Source organism: Euleptes europaea, chromosome 1 (assembly GCF_029931775.1).
Source record: "Euleptes europaea isolate rEulEur1 chromosome 1, rEulEur1.hap1, whole genome shotgun sequence".
NCBI lineage: Eukaryota > Metazoa > Chordata > Lepidosauria > Squamata > Sphaerodactylidae > Euleptes > Euleptes europaea.
In genome coordinates, this window is record NC_079312.1 from 90,151,734 (window position 1) to 90,176,373 (window position 24,640).

The window sequence follows — 24,640 nt, forward strand, 5'->3', positions numbered from 1 at the left end:
TGCCAACTTTCTCTACCACTTAAGGGAGACTCAAACCGGCTTACAATCACCTTCCCTTCCCCTCCCCACAACAGACACCCTGTGAAGTGGGTCGGGCTGAGAGAGTGTGACTAGCCCAAGGTCACCCAGCTGGCTTCATGTGTAGGAGTGGGGAAACAAATCTAGTTCACCAGATTAGCGTCCGCTGCTCATGTGGAGGAGTGGGGAAACAAACCCGGTTCTCCAGATCAGAATCCACCGCTCCAAACCACCGTTCTTAACCACTACACCATGCTGGTAATTGTGAATGTGGCTCTCCATAAGCTGTAGAGTGAGTACCACTGACCTAAACCTACTGAAATTTGTAGATTTGTATGGGACAGGACCATTACTTGTGTGGAGACCAAGTATATGTTACAGTACATTTTAAAATGAGACGATGTATCTTAGCTTTATACCTCTCGCTCCCTTTATAATTTAGCAACTTAGGTAACAACTTAGGTTACACCTGGGGGGCATAAACTGTTTTTGACTGGCAGTCCCCAGGAGCAAAGTGGGAGGGGAGACTTCAAAAACTGACCAGCAATGCCACGTCACTTTCCACTTCAGAACTTGAGTCATGTCAAGGTATCACCAACAACAGTCCCCCCCCCCCCAATTTTTCCGCTGATGCTCCATGGAGTGGCAGCTAGAGCACACACCTCCAGGATGGAGGTTACCCACCATAGTGGGTAACCTGCTTGCCCTATTGTTGCATTGCCTAAGTGAGTGTGTATATAAGTGAGGCTAGATGAAAGTACTCAGAAAGACTACATGACAGTCTATACTCTCATCGAAAACAAATGTTACTTACTGGCCACATCCAATCTGGCATGACAAGTTGCCACTCCTGCTTCATTGACTGCAGATACTGTGTACCAGCCAGCATCTTTCTTAATTACATTGTGGATCAACAAGCAGACTTTCCCGGAAGCATCATGAAACATACTAGGGGAAACAAGTGAGCACGCACAAAAATTGAATTAACAGTTTGCATTTTTCCTCCCTCAATGAAACATCAGTGTATTTATACACATACATGCAAATCGCTCTTCAGAATTTTCAAGCATTTTGTCATCTTGTCATTTTTTCCAGACTCAATCATAACCAGATCTGGACCTTTAAACAAGCAAGCTGCCCCACTTTGTTCGTGTAAACCAACACTTCGTAAAGAGTGATAAGAGAACCCAGGACAAATTCTGCTACTGATTTCTCTATACCAGTGGTTCCCAACCTGTGGGTCGCAACCCCCAAGGGGGTTGCAAAGTGTTTTCTGGGGGGTCATCGCCACGTTATTATCTATAGTATAGAGGCATCAATAAATAGTTCGACGAGGCAGATATGAAACGGTGGGGGGGGGAGTGATGGCGGTGGCCGGAGGGCCAAAGTTCCACTTCCCGGCAATGCGTGGAAGGGCTTGTCTGGAAAAGAGGGGGCCCAAACCCATGTGCTCGTCTCTGTCTCTCCCAGCCAGTCCCCCGCCCCCCGCCCAGGGTGTTTCTTTCCGGGGCGGCATTAACAGGCTCCCCCAGTCCTGCCAAGCTCGCAGCCACCCGGGCGGGGGTGAGATCTGGCGCGGGGGAAGGACGGGGTCGCCACGGGCAGATCAGCTTGAAAGGGCGTGCGAACCCGAGGACCATTTCCAGGCGGGCAGGAGGTGAGGTGAGTTGGGCGGAGGCGGCTTCCCTTCGCCTCCCTCCCTCCGGCCTCAAAGGGCCAGGCCTGCCGGCCACCCCTCCTCGGGGTCCTGCCCAAAGGCAAGGATGCACCCTTCGCCGGCTGCAGCCTGCAAGCAGCCCCCGCGCAGCAGCCGGAGCCGAGGCGGTGGAAGCAGAAAGCGGCGTGATTGGCAACAGAGAGGGCCGGGGAAGGGGGGGCAGCCCTAGGCAAGCGGGCAGGCGGCGATCGGCCTGCAGACTACCTCTGTCCAATCTTTCTTTTTCTTTCTTTCTTCCTTCCTCCCTCTCTTTCTTTCTCTCTTTCCTTCCTTCCCTTCATCTGACAGCCTTGGCCTTCCCCAAAGAGCCTGATTTTTACGCCTTGTGGGGTGGGGGACCACAAGAGCGGAGGGCCTGTCCATGTGCACAGTGTGCCATTAAGTAGCCTCTGAGTTCAGAATTAGGGATCTCCAAACTGTCCTATCATGACCAGCCTTGCTCGTGTCTTGCAAACTGAAGGCCATGGCTTCCTTGATTGAGTTGATCCATCTCATGTTGGGTCTTCCTCTTTTCCTGCTGCCTTCAACTTTTCCTAGCGTTATTGTCTTTTCCAGAGAGTCTTGTCTTCCTGTGATAGCCGCAGTTTAATCATTTTAGCTTTTAGCAGCATAATCACCCAGGTAAAGCTTTTAATGTGTTTATCCTATTGAAAATGTCATTTTATGGCTTGCAAATGTGGCGGGGGTCGCAGGTTACTTGGCAATTGTAAAAGGGGGTCGCGACTCGAAAAAGGTTGGGAACCACTGCTCTATACCCTTAACAGATCAATATTTATTCTAGCGATTGGAACCACAGAGACGATACCCCACAGCTCCTATATTAAAAGAGCACTTGTAATACTTTTAACTCTTTGGGACCACCCAAAAAATCTTATTCTGCCTTGACTCCATCAAGTGGTTACCTACCTTATTCGGTCTGTATTGAACTGTACCATTTCATTATTTCTTTTCCAGTAGATCTGTGGTGGAGGGATAGCAGAGACTTGGCATTCGAGTCTGGCTGAATCCCCTTCATAAACTTTTGTACTTTGTGGTTTAAAGATGAAAGCCGGAGCTTTCCGATGTTCTCGTGCTAGAGATTTCAACAAGGAGAAAAATTAGAATATTTAACAAACGCAAAAACACAGACCAAAAACAAACAAAAAACAAAATGTGTCTACAGCCATGACATAAACACTTAATGGCCAAAAAAAGAAGCATCGAAGACAGCCTTATAAATGATATTCCTCTTTGTCCTAGGTCAATGGATCCACTATAAACTCTTTTGGTGCCTCGATTCAGATGGGAAACCTTGGCTTAAATAGGGATTAATTATTGACATATATGCATCTTCTGTCCCAATGTCTGAATGAAGGTATGATATGGGGAGGTGGGGAAATAGAGAAGAATGTCTTCCTATGCAAAAGGATTTATTCCATCTTTAGCAAAATCCGGCACGTCTCACTGATGACATTCAAATATTTTATTAAAATTGTTTCCCATCCCAATCAGTGTAGGAGTATATCCACTATCATTTAAGCTTAGCCTATAGAGAATTCTGCTGGTTCAAAATACCCATTACAGTGCACATGAGGAAGATATAATCAAGATAAATCAGTCGAAAGAAAACACAACACATGCAATATCCAAGCATCTGCGTACCAATTACATCCAGTTTTACTGTGAAAGTAGCTTCTCCAGCACGATTAAAAGCTACACACTCCCATGTTCCTGCATCAGAGACGCGAACAACTTCAAAAATGAATGAGTGGAAGCCTTTTTCCGATACAATCATTTTATGAAAATCATCTGGGTGAACCATCCGGCCATTTAAATACCATGCCACATCTGGAGTTGGTAGCCCACTGACCTGTAAGAGGAAAGATAGTGATGGTGGAAAGTGCTGTCAAGTCACAGCCAACTTATGGCAACCCTGTAAAGTTTTCAAGGCAAGAGATCTTCAGAGGTGGTTTGCCATTGCCTGCCTCTGCATAGCAACCCTGGACTTCCTTGGGGGGGCTGGGTGTCTCCCATCCAAATACTAACCAGGGCCTATCCTGCTTAGCTTCTGAGATCTGATGAGATTAGGCTAGCCAAGTCAGGGCAAGACATACTGTGGGGCAATTCCAGGTTTTAAAACTTCCACAGTTTATGCCCCAAAGCATGTCTGTATGGGACTACCTTATGACAGTCCCAATACAAAACAAGTTACTGGCTTGCTCTGTAAAGTATATCTATGTAGGGATTAGTGTATTTGAGAATTTAATGTTTGGAAATAGTAGCATGTAATATGCATATAGATCCAATGTGGAACGGTCTTCTATGTGTTTAGCAAATGTAATCTGTATGTAGCAATTTTGTAATGTACTAACAGCCCTGAGAAACAGTTAACTGTCATATTATGTGAATCAGCTTAAGTATACATGTAGTGGTTATTGGTCCAATTTTATGACTTGTGGTTTTAATTGCAATGATGCATAGTAACTAAGGTCTTCATAGGGGAATTTTGGCCTGTTTAAGTTTCTAGATACATAGCTTTGGATGAAGGATAATGTGCAGACACTAAAGCCAGGCCAGGAAACTTTCATTCAATTTATTAGTATTTTGTTGAGTTGCAAATTCTCCAGCCTCTCAGCTCATTTGCAGATTTTGTCAATATGAAGCAAAGGCTGGAGAAAGAGCCAAGGGTCACGAGAATGTTGATCGATATATGCCCATGTTTTCCTTTCTATAAGGTTACCAGCCACGTCTTAGTCCAAAGCTGCAAGAAGCTCTTGGTCTATAGAAGAGAGAATGCACCATATTTTCATATCGACATAAGAGAGCTCTTAAACAATGGATGATCGGACTGCCCAAGAAGGCTTTTAACCAGTTCCTCTTACTGGAATTCCATAGGGTAATGTACAGAATTCATTACCACAAGATGTGATGGCCAATGACTTAAGAGTGTTTTAAAAGAGGATTAGAAAGATTTATGGAGGATTTAGGTTTATCAATGCTATTAACTATGATGAACTGAATGCCTGATCAGTGGCACTGTTCTTCCAAACAACAGATGGTGGAGAGAAATGCTACCATCTTCATGTTCCATTTGTGAGCTTTCCAAGGACGTTGGACATACAGGTGATAGTGCTGCATCACTGTAACAATGATGGGGAGGAGAGAAAATAACTACTATAATTTCATCAGTGTTGAACAGCAACTTGGAATTATTACCTTGAAGTCAATCCTGCAGAATCGTCCCTCTTCAACTGTTAAGTCTTCAGGCACTTGCACAAAACGTGGCTGAAAAAACTTCTCCTGGATAGAGCCATGCTCACTCCTCTCCCCTCTTGAAGATGGTCTGCTCCTATAAAAGCACGTTTGCCAATTAAAGGCAATGAAATTTCTTGTAATTTTCATCCCCAGACAATCCCAACCCATACATACCAAGTTCACTCAGTATGCTTTAATACCACTGCTGCACAGTCATCCAGGGACCAAAGTTCCCAGAGGAACAAAATTATGTTTCTACATGTGAAGCTTCACTATGGCCGCAAACACAGCCACTGCTGGGTTTAATAAGAGGACTGCCTTCACATAATGGAGCTCCTGTTTTTAGCTTCTTCATACTCAAGGTATCATCTCCAGATTTCTCATGCTTTAAAGTTTTCCCTTACATACAGCTGAAGCAAGTAGACATGAACACATGAAGCTGCCTTATACTGAATCAGACCCTTGGTCCATCATAGTCAGTACTGACTACTCAGACCAGCTGCAGCTCTCCAAGGTCTCAGACAGGGGTCTTTCACATCATCTACCTGCCTAGTCCCTTTAACTGGAGATGCCGGGGATTGAACCTGGGACCTTCTGCATGCCAAGCAGATGCTCTACCACTGAGCCACAGCTCAGTGTAAAAGTTGCCACTGTTCTTTGAATCAACAGCATGCATCTTTGAAGTAATGCATTCAGTTCCACTCCACTGATCAGGCAATTGGTATTTTGCCAGCCACCCCACTAAATACAGCTCTAGGTATTTCATTCCGCCAACTACACTAAATGCAGACACACACTGTGTTTGCAGATTGCAGACAGTCTTGTATCATTAGAATACACAAAAGATACCTTGCACCAGAAAAGGGATGCATAGAAGTTACCTGGTTTGTGGTGCAGGTACTTGCAGTCTTGCGCTTTCTACATTCTGTTGCTGGGAAAACCAAAAGAGGTACGTTACCACTACCTGCTAAACAGTTACAACTGAATCTGAGCTGTACATCCAATTGCAGTAGCTTGCTTTTCAAAAGAAGCCCTATTAAAGTAAGCAATTAATTTTTCTAGGGCAACAGTAAGTTTTCATCTGTTGCACCATCATCAATACTAACAAGTGCCATCAGGAGTCACGTGTGTGCCATGATGCAATTCTTTCCACTTCCCAAAAATATTTTGGCGAAGATGTAGCCTTTGTTGGAGGGGAAAAAAAGGGGGGGGGCTATTATCCCACTGGAATATCTGAAATGGGAGCTAGGGACATGGTGTCCTTCAGTTGAGCAGGAATAGAAGTCACTTTAATACAGCACTGGCAACAGCACATTGTTGTGTCCACTCACAACAGGGTACCAATGGCAATTAACACATCTTAAGCTGGAAAATATTTTCCTCGTTAGATCACAGCACTCGCTAACCTCTCCGATAGCTTTTTCACTAAATCAGAGGAACATTTTGAGCAGCTGAAATGTTTTTAACCCTCCCTAACAAGACCCATTTTATGTTAGTGTTTTGAAGAACATACCATATGTAATAGAATTCAATACCAGGTATAATTCAGGCACTGTGGTATTCTTACCATTTCAGCAATGAGGACAGTTAAATATAGGAAGTGCAGCACCGACAGTTCTAAGTATTTGCAACATATAAGCTCTGTATCAAGTCCTTCACATCCGCCAAGACTGCAATCCAAAAACCTTTACAAATATATTTTAACATGGGAACTTCCACCAAAGTCTGGTCTTATGATTTGACAAAGATAAAGATATTATCACTACTTTTACAAAAACATTATTTGGAGTTGATTTTATTTCAACTATAGAAAGAAAATGTAAAATTGATTTTCTCCATACACATAGAGCAAATTTGCTATGTGGGACCATGTACGCCCTTTGCCCAAGACCATGTTGTACCTCTGGCAGAGGACAAACATGACTCCTCGTTACAATGAAGAAACACTATTGAGGAGAACACAAGGGACTGACCATACAAGCTTGGATTCACTAACCAGCAGGACTTGAAGAAACAAGGTAGGCATGCTCACATTACAACTGCTTATGCAATGCAGTGCCATATATTAAAAGACAGTTAAAATGATAATCTCACAATAAGACAACACACACTTCCATAAGTTCTCCTATAAGTGTATATGTATATAATACTGGATTTCATTTGTGTTTGGCAAGTTAAATTAAATGGACTGCTTACAGGCAAAAAAAACCCAAAAACTCTGTAGCCACACTCAAGCATGGTGACTGTTCAGAAAAGGATTTTCCAACCAAGGCTACTTAACTCATTTCCAGCAGATCTTGCCTCTATATGCAATATGCAAATATTAACTCTCCACTACAGAGGGGAAAAAACCCTAAGTTTTATTATGAAATGTGCTCCACGCCCTTAACCACCCAGTGGAATTTTAAAAGTCACGACTGGGACTGAAGTAGACACTCTATCCAATATATTTGAAAAACATCTTCCAACACCAACATGTCACTCAGAACCTCTCATTCCCAGGACATGCTCCAGTCAAGGGCAAGGCATACATTATAGAGAACCATTAGAGGTCAGCCAGGGGCCAGAGAGCCCTACTCACATTAACCAGGCAGCACAAGAAACTGGATACAAACCCCACCTTGGCCACGACCTCAGTGGGGGGCCCTCAGCAAATGCTAACAGCTCTGCTTGCTGGATGCTACGCCCAGAAACTCTTTATGTATCTGTGGAGTACCAGTTCTGGAAGATGTGCCTTATTATATCCTGTCTTGCCCACTCTATACGGAGCCTAGAACCAAATTTCTGAGTTCCTCAGAAGCAGAGAAGCTGATTTTTCTTCTTTCAGATACTGACTTGCTTGAGTCATATGCAGTGGTGTTTTCTGACTCGGCAGCCTCCCCCACCCAAAAAAAAACCAGGCCAAATTTGTATCTTAAGGATGAATTTTTTAAAAATCTGATAAGAACCTTCAGGTCTGGATATTCTAATGATGTTAGTTATTATGTATGTTTTATGCTCAATGTCACTGATTATAACAGCCTTTGGCCATATATAATAAATGCAACCTACCTGTGCATCCTGCACATTTTCCTCACTCTGTGATTCAAAAACAGATGCGGCATTTTCAGGTCCAAGTAACCGACGAGCCATTCTCTCCTCGTAGCTTAAACGCTGAACAGGGCAAAGTGAAAGCTAGTCAGAAAAACGATGGTTGGATTTTAAGTTTCCATTCAGCATTACAGAGCTCATAACAACAAATACGGAAGAGGGTCAAAAATAATAAATTCATATTGACCATTGAGGCAAGCTGTTTAAGCAGCAGCTCTAGCCACTGCTGTCTGGGATCACTGTTGTTAGCACAGAAGAAGCAGCCTTTACGGCAGAGTCTGTAATTATGATGAAGCAAAACTTCCATAATCAGGTACGGGGCTGAGAGAGACAAGCGAAGAATCAAGACAGGAAATATTAGAAGAAAGAGTGCAGCGTGATGTAGTGGTTAGGAACGGTGGACTCTAATTTGGAGAACCAAGTTTGATTCCCCACTTCTCCACATGAGCAGCAGACTCTAATCTGGAGAACCGGGTTTGATTCCCCATTCCTACGCATGAAGCCTGCTGGGTGACCTTGAGTCCTCTCTGAACTCTCTCAGCCTCGCCTACCTCACAAGGTGTTTCTTGTGGGAAGAGGAAAGGAAGGGGATTGTAAGTTTGAAATTCCTTAAAGGTAGAGAAAATCGGGATATAAAAACCAACTCATCTTCTTCATCACCCCTAAGCCACAGAACAAGCCCAGCCTCCTCCTTCACAATTTCAAGTGACAGGTGTACAGGCCACTGAAGTGAATGCTTGTTCAGCTGTCAGTTCTGCCCCCCCACCATGCTTCAGGCAGGATAGTTACTGCTCTTCTCCCCCCCCACTTTTAAAACACCACATGAATTTATCCATCCTTCCATTCACCAACGGAAAAAATGATTTTGATTTAAGTGCCAGATGCTTCACAGTAGAAGAGATTTTCCTTGGTGACCCTACACTCAGCATGGTCTACAGGCAGATATTGCTGCAAGCATACAGACTATGTCTCCCCATGTCCGGTGGGGCCCTTTTTGTCAAGGTACATTTGGAGGAACTACAGGAAGGCTGCTCCCAGATCTGTCCAACTGCTCTAGTAGTTTTACATGCATCTTCAACCTAAGCGTCTATGTGCCAAGCAAAGAGAAGACAGACTATCTGAACAAAAATGCTAATTTTCTTCACTTAGATGGGGTGGGGGGAAAGGAAGAATGTATAGGCTTTATAGAGCCAACAAACAGGCATCAGCCAAAAATGCCAACAGAGAGTAAGATGTTGCCAGATTATCTACAATTGACATCACACAATAGAAGCTTGACGGGTATTCATTTCTTGCTCCAAGACAAGTCACTCACACACAGAATGGACTAGTGGAAAAGGAAACTTGTTATTCACCTGGAAGCCAGTTTCACTCTTAAGATCTGGCACAAGACATTGTTGCTAGCAAAGAGTAAAAAGAACACACATGAAGCTGCCTTATACTGAATCAGACTATTGATCCATCAAGGTTAGTATTGTCTACTCCAACCGGCAGCGGCTCTCCAGGGTCTCAGGCTGAGGTCTCTCCCATCACCTACTGGAGATGCCAGGAATTGAACTGGAGACCTTCTGCATGCCAAGCAGATGCTCTACCACTGAGCCACAGCCCCTCCTTTAAGAGCACTCCTTTAAGAGCACTGCTTCAACATAAAAGTCATGTTTAAATAAAGCATATCTATGGAATGATGATACAAGGTATCAGTGTCAACACAGCATTGCAGCTTACAATGTGACCCTCACAAGGCAAGGGTTCCACGACTGCAACTCCCAGCAATGTTTAAAATTCAGTATTCAGCCCTAATTCAGATCAAGACTGGATTTGGGGGGGGGGGTGTCAAGCCTTTCCCTGCTGTTGTTTTCCCAGAGAGTTGCTATCTGTCCAAATGGGACAAAGATATGGGTACTCCTGTCCATACAAATTTAAAATGATGGGGGGAATTAAATGCAAGCTTCTTCAGATATGAAGCAGCGTAGTTCAGGACAAGTTATACCAAACAGTTAAGCCAACTGTGTAAAGCTGTCTGGTTTTTCCACTTAAGGAAAACAGGGATGGAACATGTTTCTTTCCAAAGCCTTTTAAAGTGCACATTTTGTCTTCAAGGCTTTGCATTTGTCCTCCTCAACCAGTTCTCGAAAAGCTAACCAGATGAGAACAGCTCTCAAAAGTGCACAGCTAATACTGACGACATTAGCAGGTGTCCGGAGTACACACCCAAGATCTCTTATATAAGCACGCCAAGTATTGCAAGACCAGCTGCCAAACTCTGAAGTATTTCACTGTTCGATATACTCAGGGAACAGTGTTCTCTTACTGCAATCCTACTTATTGAGAAAGGACAAAAATAAAGCTATTCTTTCAGCCTATTCCATAATAAATGCATATGTTTGGCCACTTGTAGGTTTCTCAGGATTTGTGTAAGGGAACTACTTCTCTCTAACCACAAAGCTGTGTTGTGCTTGTGGCTATACAACCAAATCAAGGCACTCACCCTGAAAAAGATACATAGTACTATCAAGTTGACTATTTACCTCACAAGAGCTATCAGATCCGCACTTAGGAGAACATTTACCCTATATTTGGATTAGATTTGTAAACTGGGGGAGGAGTCATTGTTAAAAGAGATGGTAGAACAACTATTCACTACTCAATAACGTATTATAGAGGTTTTAATGGAGGAAAGGGAAGGGGAAGGTAGACTTCATGTTTATTGCAGTCTTACAGTATTAATTTGAAAGGTGGTATAAGATAATCTAATGCAATTCTTCTGTCCTAAAGCAAGGTCATCCATTCACCAGCCACACTCCCCTGCTCCTACAGCCACATCATTTAGCAGGCTGGAAAAGCCATTGCCCCAAACCCTATGGTTGCTCCATTTTCATAAGATGTCTAACAATGGTTTTCATAGGTACGTTACAGACAAGGACCCAACACTGAAAACAGCAACACAGGTCACTCGAATTTAATTGCCCAGGGGAAGCAGACCTCCAGTAGAATCATTACAGTTCTGAAATGAGCAGATGGGAGTCTGCTTGACTGACACTGGACAGTTTGAGCTTTGTGCACGCTCATTTGTTTTTAAAATTCACACGAACAAAGTTTTTTTTAAGCAAGGCATTAGCTTATTAAAGTTGTTTGAATAGCCAAGCTTCATGTAATCCAATTCAGTTGCTTGGCTAACTCTCCAGGGCACACAATATGTATCTTTCTTACTTGGTTGCCGTTGTGGAGAAGGTTATCTTTGCATCGTAGCTTCCTTTCCAGGTCTTGAATGAGAGCGTCTTTCGTTCCTTGTATCTCTCTGTCAGAAGTCTTCTGCACTTGCTTTGTGCTGCTAGCTTGCTTCTTGTACATAGGCTTTGAATAACTGCTAATTTAAGGGAAAAGGGAGGGGACTCAATTTGGTCATTTGGCACTGATATAAGGTACTGAAGATAACACCATTACAAGTCCCTCATTATCCAGCTGATGTGCAAAGAGAAGATGACACCACTAATACTATGCACAGAATTCTGTGTTTCACTGAACTGTAGTGCAGAGTACCACGTATCACGTGGTATCCATTGTAAAGACTGGAAGAAAGGAAACACCATTGCCTTATGTTCTATGTGCACTTTTCCAGCAGCTTCTCCACTGAAAACTTAGTTTGCTTTCAAACAATTTAGATTTTAAGAGACAGATATTACATACCATATTAACACAGTTCTACTCTGGTCTAAGGTCATCAGTTTTCATAGGAGTGTCACAACCTACCTAAACAGAGTTTTAAATCCACAGTTTTAGAAGGGCATAATGCTGCTTAGGATGGAGTTTTCCTCTCTAAGAGCCAGGCCTATTTCTTTAGTGAGAGACCTGAAAACTGTCACTTGTTGCCCAAGGCAGCAGGAACACAAAAATGGGATTTTACTTGACTTGTTTTAAACTCAGAGAGCCAAGGAATCTGTATCTCAGTCTCTGGAAAACCATGTATAATACTATTCTCTCTACTTTATTTCTTTTTATAAGGATAATTAATCCATTAGCCCTTAAAATTCCATTTTAGTAGTGCATCAACATTTAATCAAATTAAATCTTTTTTAATTGAAAGACTACAAAGAATGCCACCTATTAATCTAGCAGCATACCTTTAAAGAAATATTTTTTTAAAATATGCTTGCCATTGGCAGCTTTTATATTAAAAGAAGGAAACTTTTCCTTTCACAGATAATGCCCACTAACTCATATGCAAGGTTTAAAAAACAAACACTGCATTTTACTTCAGAACTACTGTTTGTACTCATATACAAATTCACGCCATTTTAATCAATTTACAGAGGGATTAAACTGGAGTAACTCTGCACAGGATTATAGTCAGTTAACCAATTCATACAATTCACTGACTAAACTCAATAGAATTGTCCACCCTAATTTTAAGGCCATACCAGTGGCAGTATTTTACTCTTCTGTTTCTGCCCATAATATACAATCAATAACCCTTACTTGTTATAGCAAAATTCATGGATTGGGAATCTGCCACATTTGAAAGTAATTCAAATCCCACTATGCACTTATATAAAAGCAAGTCTCACAGACTGCAATGGAATTTCTTCCCGGTACATGTGCTTTAGGATTGCAGGCCCAGAGATCAGTAAAGGATTCCTTCTCTCACATTATGTTGAGGTCATTTAATAAAAAGATAGAAATATTTAGTAATTTGTCAGTGAAAACCATTAAAGGAATGCACTTTTTACACTGTATTATGGTGGTTACCTCAGGAATGTGGTAAGCCTTATGCAGTTCTCTGAAATATAATTCCAACTGGTATTAAAGTTCCCAGACTTCTTGTGTTCTTGCCACCTGTGTTTCAGTCCTATTATTAGTACCTGCCATTCCTCCTACCATTGTCCTTTGTGCCCTTCCTTCAGGCATTAAGCAGAACACTGATGTCACTGCTTTTTAAAGCAGGAAGGAAAGAAGGTTGGGTAGATAAAAGGTTGGACATTCTGGTGTTCTGAAGTGAAATACCAAAGAGTTCTCGCTATCACCCATTCTGGGAATGTGTGTGCATATACACCCACCCATCCCCCACTGTCATTCAAGAAAACATGCTTTCCTCATTCCATTAAGGATGAGGAACAAGAACCTTCCTTTCCCTTTCATTTTCCACAGTTGGACCTCTATATATTCTGATGAAAGTCAGAGCATGCATTGCCAACCATGCAATATGCTGGAGATCAGCAGGATCTAGATTCTGCTAAAAGTCACCAGCCATTTTCCATTCAGAGCTGGATGGCACCCAAGTGATGCGGCCACATGTTCCATTCCACTTGCTTTGGTGTCTTAGTTATCTGCGCTAAGTTTGGGAAGTGGGTTTTTTTCCTGCTTCCCCACAGCATCATGGTGCATTTGTGCACCTCCTGGGGTTTCCCAGCTTTTCTCTGATCGTTCTCAAACTTGCTTTTCTCTGAAGTTTTCAAAAAGATTGCAGTAAAGCTGGGATGGCTGCTCTATGTGTGGGAAAATTTGTATCTTCCAGCTCACATGGCAGCCATTTTCCTGTGCCGCGGCAGTCATCTCCTCCGTCCACCACCCAGGGACTTTTAATATATTTTTAATAACATCACTGCTAGAATATCATTATATTGATATACTATTGTCATAATGGGTGCAGTTGGTCCTCCGAATTCCCAGCTTTTATTTTTTTTAAAAAAAGATATCTCTAGCTACTTCCCTTGCAGAGATATAAGGGAAAAAAGCATCCCTTCACATTTAATGAAAGCTGGGAATTCAGAGAAGCTGCTGCACCTGTCATTACCATGGTATATCAATATAACGACGTTTTATGCGTGTGTTAAGTGCCATCAAGTGGCTTCTGACTCATGGCGACCCTGTGAATCAATGTCCTCCAAAATGTCCTATTTTTAACAGCCTTGCTCAGGTCTTGCAAATTGAGGGCTGTGGCTTCCTTTATAGAGTCAATCCATCTCTTGTTGGGTCTTCCTCTTTTCCTGCTGCCTTCAACTTTTCCTAGCATGATTGTCTTTTCCAGTGACCCTTGTCTTCTCATAATGTGACCAAAGTATGATAACCTCAGTTTAGTCATTTTAGCTTATAGGATCCAATTATTTTAAAAATTCGGAAAAGCCCTGCTGGCCTAACTTGTGGGGAGCCACTTTTTGGAGATTCAGAAAGGGAAATTATGGGGAAACCTGCCATGTGGATGCCCTGTTACTGCTGTGCTTAATCTGCAGCTGTGCCAGCAACAGGACAACTATACAACCCTATCCCTGTGTAGAAGACATCTTAAGTTTCCGGAAACACCAATGTAGTAGCAGGAAATGCCCCATAGAAAGAATCTCTGACAATGCAACCCTAAACTGAGTTATATCCTTCAAACTCATTCACTTCAATGGACGTGGAAGGAGTGACTTGGATGCGTTTAGGAGTTCACTGTAAGTCACTTAGTTGGATAATCCTCCTCTAAGCAACAGAAGTATAATCACACTCCAGAACAGTGTTAACCCATTTGCTTTATATAATAATGCCACAATTAACATTAACAACTGAAAAGATATTGTCCAAGACAAAGCTGTTCACAGCAACCCCTTAATAAGAATGGCTTTCCCTATAAATCAATGTGATCGCTGCATCTTTTGCCACAAAACAAACCAGTTGTTGATAAAGCTGAGGTATTTGCAGGCTGGTTTAGACAATTACCTCAAATATTCCCCAATGCAAGTGACATCTTGCTTTAGGTCTTTTTATGTTTATGTTTTAAAAAATCTTGTATTTCCTTCTGCGAGGCTTTGGGGGAAATCCCATGGCTCATACCTCTTTTCTCTTATGAAATGGAAAACAGTAAGCGGCGTCCCTCATTAGGAAAATAATGGCAGTTAAAAGTCTGCCTAGTCTGGCCTCCCTGCCTGCTTCCCACCACAGAGTCACCGCCTGTACTGAGCGGACAGGACTTGATACGGGCACACAATTTCAGCAATGCTAAGTGTTTCGAGAGCTGTATACATACACAAAATTCAAAGCAAGGGAAAGCATACTTACTTGGAGTCCACTGAGGAAGGACCTTGGCTATTATAATCAAAGTGGGAGGGCAAAACGGAGCAAAGGAATGCTGCAGGGGACTGGTTATGCATGGATGAAATCCTCTGGCCGGATGAGGAGCTAGCAGGCGACTGTGCAGATGCAGGTGTTACGGGAAATGAAGCGCTATATGAAGGCGAGGAGAGCGAGATTGGCGAGCTCAGTGATGAAGAGGAAGAAAATTTCTTCTCGCTAGGGTTACAAGGCTGGATTAGAATGGAAGACTGTTTGGTTTGCCTGCTTGGAAGCGTAGCAGATGGTTCTGGTCCTGGAGGCTGCGGTTTCCCTTGATGTGCATTTTGAGACTGGATAAAGTGTTTTGGACGCTCATAGTTAAACATGCTCGGTTGATACATAGAGGATACAGATGGGAGGTTACTGACACTCATTGGGAAGCTTTCACAATTCTCCCGTGCTTTAGGTGAAAATGGGTTTGGGGTTGGTGGCTGGAAAGAATTGGACGATAAATTTTGTGGCCTTTCTTGGCTAGGTTCCTGGGTGGAAAGGAACCCCTGCCTCAGGAAAGAGTGGCTGTCTTGAAGATGATAATCCCTTTAGGAAAACAATACAAATAAAAAAAATAAATGGCATGCCATAACAACTAGCACGAGTCTGCCCAGTCCTAGTACTGGAAGGATACCAGTGAAGGATGTAGTCTAAAGCCTGTTTCTGGCAGTGGATTTTGCACCTAAAACTTCCCTAAGAAATGTCTACCTCATCTTTTCTTTCCCCATCTGAAGTCTTTCTACTCTGTTGTTGTCCTTACAAATTGTGTTTTACCATTATCACCTACAATTTAGCAAATTTCAGTATTTTCATATGAACAGTGAAAATACCCGACAGGTTTTACAAGTGTTCAGAAACTCATATTCCAGTGGATGTTGACAGTTACTTAAGAGTGATCACCAGCATTCACTTGTTTAGGCCAGTGTTAATTGAAACAATTATCCATACACGTTTACACGTCTGTTAACAGACTACACCCCTCTCCCAGGGAAATCCGTGTAACACAGTAGTGCTTACTTTTAAATGGACAACACTCATCAATTTACTGAAAGGTATGTGTTCATTACATGATTTGCTGTAGCAGCCATCATTACTAGAGACCCTCAGAACAAGACAATAATGCGAATGACTCCAGCTGCATCTGCTCTATTGGGAACTAATATTGAGTAACAATAGTAGTAATTGTGCCCCATTATATTTCCCTCAAAGTGTTTCATTTTGCATGGAAATAATGGGAATGTATTGTTAAAAAATGGCAAGAAACTCACCACTAGTCTCCCCACCCCTTATTGCCTCCCAATATCTAGAGTTCGTGGATCAAAAGACACCCTTGAAGATTCCCTGGTTTATTGATAGAGTACCATCCAATTAACAAGTAGTCTATGTTGAAGAAGGAGAGTTTTATGCACTTCCAGCAACCTGTAGATAACCAAAATATTTATGCAACTCACAAAGATACCCAGAAGATTTATACAGCTATTTATACACGGGCATTCACAGACGCACAGTGCAATCCTAAGCAGAGTTACGGGCTTCTAAATCCATCTAAATAGGATGACATCAAGGACGTAACCGTGCTGAGGATTGCATTCATAGTTCGCAGCAATTCCCACTACGATAGCAGCACTTTGTCTAGCCCTGCGACCAGAGAATTATTGCTGATTAGAATCACAGCCACACAGGTCTACCTACGTAAGTGCGCTCCCAGGAGCAGCAGAGACAGCGCTCATGGGAAAAAAGAGGCGCTCGGCAAGGTTGCCCTGGAAATTTGACTAAGATGTATTTCACAGCGATAGTCAACTCTTTCAATATTTCCTGCCTTTTAAAAAGAATTAACTGAACTATTATGAAGAAGAGCAACCATTTAAGAAATGTAAATACTTAAAGGATCAGAGGTATAACATACAGATTTTAAAATGCAGCTGTGGGGCAAACTACATGTTACACTCTCCTGTCTGCGACCCCCCCCCCCTCACTCACACACACACTTAAAGAAAAGCAGCCTCAGAAGGCTTCTATTTTGAACAAAGCAGCAGGGGTGAGCGAGAGGATGCTTAACCCCTTCCCTGCCAGCAGCTTTTCCATTGGAAAATCAACCCCCACCAGCTGCTTTCTCCAGGACCAGCTGTTTCGCAGCTATATATGTACACTATGTTGCATTCCTGTCACAGGAGAACCTCCATGAAGCCCCCCAAGAGATCAAGTTATTAGTTAACTGAATTAAGATTTCATTTCTCTTTGTCAAGAGAATTCCCAGACTAATTCCAGGTAAGCAGGAATTCTTCTAGCAACTGGAAACAAATAACCCTTCTTACTCCCCCCCCGCCCCAGGAATATGAAACTAAAAAAAAAAGCTTTTGGGTTGCCTTAAGAATGCTATGAAGAACCCCAGCTCAGAACAAAAAGCCCCAACCCCACAAATGAATGAGATGGTAACAGATAGCCTCCTCAACAGGTCCCAGAGTACATGACCATTTATGCATGGGAAGTTTTGCCTTGGATTTGCCACTCTCTAGATGCACATTTCCCCCGTCTCAATTCTGAAAACTCAACAATCAGCCCCCCTGCAGCGTTTTGAGAATGCAAGATGGGGAAAATGTGCATCTAGAGAGCGGCGAATCCAAGGCAAAACCTCCCGTGCGTAAAGGGCAATCCGGTTAAAAGCTAAGCTACCCTCGAAAGAAAGCGTTTGACCGCACCGCCCTTCCCTAACACGCGGCTGAAGACTCGCGCGAAGTTTTCCCGAAGCACAACACGCAATTTAATGAAAACTCACCTCCACGATACTGACAACTTGAATCAGATCTTGACCGCAGACCCCGGACCGACGAGGCGCGCGAAAGCTAGTTGGGAACAGCGGGCCAACAAGGGTCTTTGCCTACAGGGCAACCGGAGGGCTTTTTAACCAACGTGGAAGAGAAAGGCTGCCCAGCCGCGCACGCAGCCTACAATCATGATAGCTCCCTCCTTAGCATTAATAAGCCCAGCGACTTTTATCGGCTGCCAAATAAATGACATCTGATGGGCTCGCTTGTCCACCTCCCCAGGCGAAGGTATCAAAATAAAAGTCTCCGCCCTGTCTGCACGCTTTCACCTACCACTGGGACACGCGGGCGAAAGCGCTGCAGCGACCTCGCGTTGGGCGGCTCGAGCCGAGGCGCCTCTCTTTACTCGCGGAAGCGACCCTGGGCTTTACTCCCGAGCAAGGGAGCCTTTAGCTGCAGAAACCTTTCCAGACCATGGAGTGGGGCGGGTGCAGAGGAAAGGGAGGGTAGCCGCACGCAGCAAACCCCCGCTATCAATACCCGCGCAAGCAAAAGGTTTCGAGGACCCCCCCAAACACAACAACCCACCTGTACTGAGCTGCGACGTTTGCGTGCTGAGGGCCCCCCTCGAAAGAGGAGGACGCGTCCGCTTTTCCGCAGCAGTTGGAGGCAGGCTGGCCGTTTCTTGGACGTTCACTGCTCAGGGCTACAATCCTGAACAAGGCAGCGACCCACAGCCTGGGGGGGACACCCGCGGCAGAGTCCTGCGAGCCGAATCACAGCGACAAAACTACCCGGGAAGTCACCATTCCTTGCAGCCGGGTCCGATGCAGTTAGGGCGAAAACGCACGGGAGGGTTTGCCTTCAGTGCACTCTCCGTGCACGTTTCCCCCAGGGCTTTTCTCAAAATTCAAAACATAAGCCCCCATGCAAGAGTTTTGAGAATCCAGACGGGGAAAGTGTTCATCTAGAGAGCGGCAAACCCAAGACCAAACCTCCTAACTTGGCACAGGAGCGGGTTGTAAGTCCTACGGCGTTAACCGAGACATAAGTGTGACGGCGACCTTCAAAGACCGCGTCGTGTCCCGGGCGCGCCTTCTGAATCGGGACGGTGCTAGAGGCGGGCGGCGATCTGACCCCTCCTTTGCATTGGAAGGGGGGGTTGCTTAGAAGAGGAGGCGAACGACTACAGTCAGGCCCTTTCTAACCAAGCGGGAAGCGCTGCAGAAAGCACTTGCACCCATGTCAAATAATGCACTCTCAATCCCCTTTCGGGACACTTGAGCAATCGTTTGCGAGTGGGTTTTTCCAGTTCACCCAGTCAAATCCAGCCTCAAAGTGCATTGAAGGTGGATGGAAACTGCATCACTCGGCCAGTTTGAAAGGGTCCTTTCAAGCAAGCGGCAGCAGCGGGCGGGCTTCGCCTCTCTGGGGTTCAGCAGGCGCTTGAAAGCGAGCCCTCCCCGCCCGGGAGACTCTGATTTTGAAGGAGAGCCGAGCGGCGATCCCGGCGCACGCGATCGGGTTGCAGACGGTACTCTGCAGCGGGGCCCTTTTGTTCGGGCGGCCCCGCAGAACTGCCCAGTCGCTCTTAGCTGACATGTGTTGCATCGCAATAGGGGAAATCACAGCCCAGGCCACAGGAGTCACGCTGCCTCCAAACCCCTTCTCCCCCACCCCAGTCATATTTTAAATAATATCCTGGGTAAGGAAGAATCTGTGCATCTTGAACGCTTACATACTGATTCTGAGCACCGGCTGACCTGAATCCAATAATTTGTTAGCCAGCAAAGAACTTTGTAAAGAAAATTTAAAAAGTCAGTTGTGACAAATCAGAATAATTTTACAGCTGGTATAGCTTAAAAAGTCAGACATTTTGTCTCTCACCACTATTGTTTTTATGTTTTTATCCCGCTGTTCCTCCAAAGAGCTCCAGGCAGGGTAGCTGGTTCTTCCTCATCCCATTTTTATGATCACAACAACTTCCGGAAGTGGGCTAGGGAGAGTTACTGGCCCAGGGTTACCTCTTAAGATTCATGCTGAGCAGGGATTATGTAGGTGACATGCTGAGTCAGGGCCCCCAATGTCCTTGAGCCTGTGTGCATTTTGGGAATGGGGGACGGGCATCACCACAAAACAGCTGCCATGAGGCCAATCTCAAAATGGTAGGAGATTGCAACCCCAAGCACCCTCTTACAATGGAGGCTTCTGATTCTGAATGGGTGCTCCTTGCAGACACAGAGGTGATGCTCAGTGGAGGACTGGCCATTGAGTCAGCTTGCCCGATAGCAAGTAGGCCCTGTGGGCCCCGATGAAGTGGGCCCCCTTAAACATTAGACAATATGTTAAAAATAAAAATTAAATGAAAGCCTTATAGTTGTGTCTCCTTTGTCTCCTGGCAACCAATACTTTTAGACCCAGTCTGCCACTGGTGATGCTCCTGGACTCTGCAATGCTTCCTACTCCAATGGAGTGGAAGAAAACCAGGAACATCTATTTAGTTTGAGCAACATGTTTTGGGGAAGAAGCAGATGGGTGCCAAGGAACCCATGGGCACCATACTGGAGACCACTGCTCAATGCAGATATACTTAGGAACGAGGCCTACTGAAAACACTGGGACTTACTTCTGAGTAAACACTAATTGGGCTGAGCTGCAAGCAGTCTGCTAGCTGCAGTTGTGCACAATCTAGAATTAGGTGGCGGTGGAAAGTACCAGCAAGTCACAGCTGACTTATGGTGACCCCCGTAGGGTTTTCAAGGCATGAAACATTCGGAGGTGGTATGCCATCGCCTGCCTCTGGATGGGCTGAGGGAGTTCTGAGAGAACTGTGACTGGCCCAAGGTCACCCAGCAGGCTTCCTGTGGACAAAACAAACTTATCTTATTGGTTCTTGTAGGTTATCCGGGCTGTGTAACCGTGGTCTTGGTACGGTTACACAGCCCGGATAACCTACAAGAACCAATGAACTCTGACCATGAAAGCCTTCGACAAAACTTATCTTACTTTTTAAATGCTTAACATGGAAGTACTTGCCGAGAGTATATCTTGAAACCCTAAGCCCTCTCACAGTGCAAGCCTAAGGGAGGGTAGTTGTGGCGGGCCAGGGGACGGCACCATTGCGCTGCTTCCGGAGCTGCTTGCTGGCCTGGTGCCACAAGCCAAAAAAATGTAATTTACTGAAAACCCTTTGAAACTGCTCCATTCAGTTTCACAGGGCTGCGCCACCACTTTTGCAGGTTCAAGTTCGTGCCGGCAAAAGGGGTTTTTCCTGGGGTGAAAGGGCTCAGGGAGCTGACTAAAGTCAGCCCCACCCTGGGAATGCCGCCTTTTTGCACCCGAGCCCTTGTGCTGGAGAAACACTGCTGCGGCGGTGCCTGTGCCTCGCGCCACTGCATGGCTCCCCAGCACCAGCATAAGTGGTCCTGTGATGGTGTAAGTGCTCATTTGGATGGCGCAAGTGGCACTTGAGTCACGCTGCCACAGGAGTCACACTGCCTCCAAACCCCTTCTCCCCACACACCCCGAGTCATATTTTAAATAATATCCTGATTGGTTCTTGTAGGTTATCCGGGCTGTGTAACCGTGGTCTTGGAATTTTCTTTCCTGACGTTTCGCCAGCAACTGTGGCGGGCATCTTCAGAGTAGTAACACTGAAGGACAGTGTCTCTCAGTGTCAAGGGTGTAGGAAGAGTAATATATAGTCAGAAAGGGGTTGGGTTTGAGCTGAGTATTGTCCTGCAAAAGTATTGTCCTGTAAGTATCAAGATAATGTGCTAATGAGGGTATGGTATGTTAATATGGAACCATTGTATCCTGAAGTGATCTGTTAATGTGTGTAATCCAAAGCTAATCTGTATGGCTATTGTTGAATGTTGTCTTTGTCTGGAGGTTTTTCAGGGCAGGAAGCCAAGCCTTATTCATTCTTAAACTCTCCTCTTTTCTGTTAAAGTTGTGCTGATGTTTATGAATTTCAATGGCTTCTCTGTGCAATCTGACAAAATAGTTTCTTGATACCCTTGTCATCCGTAAATCAAACCTTCAGTTAGGTCACAAGGTCTACCGGAAACCAACTCACACAGATCGCTACTTACACAAAAACTCCAACCACCACCCCCGACAGAAAAGAGGAATAATCAAAACATTAATGGACCGTGCAAGACGGATCTGTGAACCACAGTTTCTCAAGGAAGAAACTAATCATCTAAATCACGCACTGCTAGCAAACGGCTACTCCAAGAATGAAATCAGAAGGGCCATTAAACCAAACAAAAATCAGAAAACTCAAGAAAAACAGTCTCCCATAGGAAAGGTATTCTTGCCATTTATTAAAGGAGTCACTGATAGGATGGAGAAACTTTTGAAAAAACATAACCTACAAACAGTGTTTAAACCCACCAAGAAAATACAACAAATGCTACGATCAGCAAAAGACAAAAGAGACCCCCTCACCTCTGCAGGAGTATATCGTATACCTTGCAGCTGTGGAGAAGTTTACATCGGGACCACAAAACGCAGCATACAAACAAGGATAAAAGAACATGAAAGATACTGCAGACTTGGCCAACCTGAGAAATCAGCAGTGGCTGAACATGGACTGACACAAACAGGACACAGGGTCTTATTCCAAGACACTGAAAGACTGGACAATTCTACCAACTATTTTGTCAGATTGCACAGAGAAGCCATTGAAATTCATAAACATCAGCACAACTTTAACAGAAAAGAGGAGAGTTTAAGAATGAATAAGGCTTGGCTTCCTGCCCTGAAAAACCTCCAGACAAAGACAACATTCAACAATAGCCATACAGATTAGCTTTGGATTACACACATTAACAGATCACTTCAGGATACAATGGTTCCATATTAACATACCATACCCTCATTAGCACATTATCTTGATACTTACAGGACAATACTTTTGCAGGACAATACTCAGCTCAAACCCAACCCCTTTCTGACTATATATTACTCTTCCTACACCCTTGACACTGAGAGACACTGTCCTTCAGTGTTACTACTCTGAAGATGCCTGCCACAGTTGCTGGCGAAACGTCAGGAAAGAAAATTCCAAGACCACGGTTACACAGCCCGGATAACCTACAAGAACCAATGAACTCTGACCGTGAAAGCCTTCGACAATATTTTAATATCCTGATTAAGGAAGAATCTGTGCATCTTGAATGCTTACATGCTGCATCTGAACACCGGCTGGCCTGAATCCAATAATTTGTTAGCCAGCAAAGAACTTTGTAAAAAAAAATTAAAAAGTCAGTTGTGACAAATCAGAATTATTTTACAGCTGGTATAGCTTAAAAAGTCAGACATCTTGTCTCTCACCACTATTGTTCTTATATTTTTATGCCACTGTAGCATTCATGAAGCATTAAACCAGAAGAATCTGCAAGGAGGAAACTAGTTAATCTGCACAAGTGTCTTCCTGTAGGTTGATGCTGACACCAACTGAGGGGATTTGCACTTCACAACTACTCACACTTATTTCAACTGTGGTGAAAGTTGACCACAACCTCATCACATCTGGAATCTGAATAATTATATGCGTTGCTTAAAAGCAGGAGCCATTGAATTTACTACTGTTTTTTTGCTGCTTAAGCTGAAGTAGGAAATGCAACTATATATGGGAGTTACCGCATTATATATTCCCAGCAATGTATTAAGAGTTTGAAAATGTTATAAAAAATACTGTTCGCACTTTCTATGTATTCCCACCGATGTATTAAGAGTTTGTTATAAAAAATACTGTTCGCACTTTGTTTGGCCCCTTTAGCTGTGAAGATGTCTTCCAACCATTTTTTAGCCGTGGCATCCAAAAACCCTTTTAAAGTGATGTTTTTTTTATAACGTTTTCAAACTCTTAATACATCTCTGGGAATACATAATGCGGTAACCCACTGAAGTCCAATGTGAAAATCAATCTTTCTCTGTTCCTCTCCTCTAACTCTGCTGCGTTAAGGCCTCAATCCTAGATAAACCTGTTTGCCTGTAAGGCCCATTGATTTAAATGGGATTTACCTGCTGGCAAGCATGCTTTGATAAGGGTTCTATTGATTTGGCCAGGCACTGCCAACATGCTGTTCCCTTTATGTAAACAATTTGGGTGCCCATCAAGAATCAACAGCATTTGTTTTGCAGGATCTGCTAGGTAACAGATTTTTCATGACATGTCATTGCAGGTTTACTTCTGGTCATCATCACTGTAATATTGAACAGGTTTTTTAGGAAAGAAAGACATAGTGTCATTCCAAACAGCAGTGTGGGTAAGTGGCACTCTGCTGCTTTGATCTTGGTTTCTTGCCAAGAAATGGGGGGGGGGTGGTTAAAAAAAGGCTCACAAAATTGTCTAATACGTGCAGGAGAAACTTGCACATCTTCCCAATCATGTTATGCAGAAGCTCTCCCAATGTCTGGAGTACACACATCTCACAGGGTAGCTTGGGGGGGGGGGGAAGTATTTATTTACTTTATTTATTGTTGTTGTTTTTGACTGAGACTCAAATTACAGTGATGTGTTTGAGTTCTCTCTTAAGGCATTATATTGAAAGCATAAAAAAATGGATGCATGGATTACTCTCTGTCTGAATTTGCTGTCAAAGAGGTATTGTATGAATATCACCTTAGAGCAAAGAGCTCTGGTTGTTCTGAAGTCTATTTCTCACTGATGGTTAACCTGTGCCTGGGTTGTATCATCACTTCAGATGCAGCTGGGCTCTCACATGAC

At 43.8% G+C, this 24,640-nt stretch overlaps 1 protein-coding gene across 1 annotated transcript in view; it reads right to left on the minus strand.

Moving 5' to 3' along the window:
• The window catches only part of MYOT (myotilin), a 48,096-nt gene that overhangs the window by 1,378 nt on the left and 22,078 nt on the right, over positions 1–24,640 (minus strand). The window contains exons 8-14 of the mRNA XM_056862023.1: positions 11,270–11,426; positions 8,021–8,122; positions 5,851–5,900; positions 4,931–5,063; positions 3,377–3,584; positions 2,642–2,807; positions 833–966 (exon numbers count right to left, since the gene is read on the minus strand). Coding sequence (XP_056718001.1) covers positions 833–966; positions 2,642–2,807; positions 3,377–3,584; positions 4,931–5,063; positions 5,851–5,900; positions 8,021–8,122; positions 11,270–11,426 — 950 coding nt within the window. The remainder of the gene's footprint in view (positions 1–832; positions 967–2,641; positions 2,808–3,376; positions 3,585–4,930; positions 5,064–5,850; positions 5,901–8,020; positions 8,123–11,269; positions 11,427–24,640) is intronic.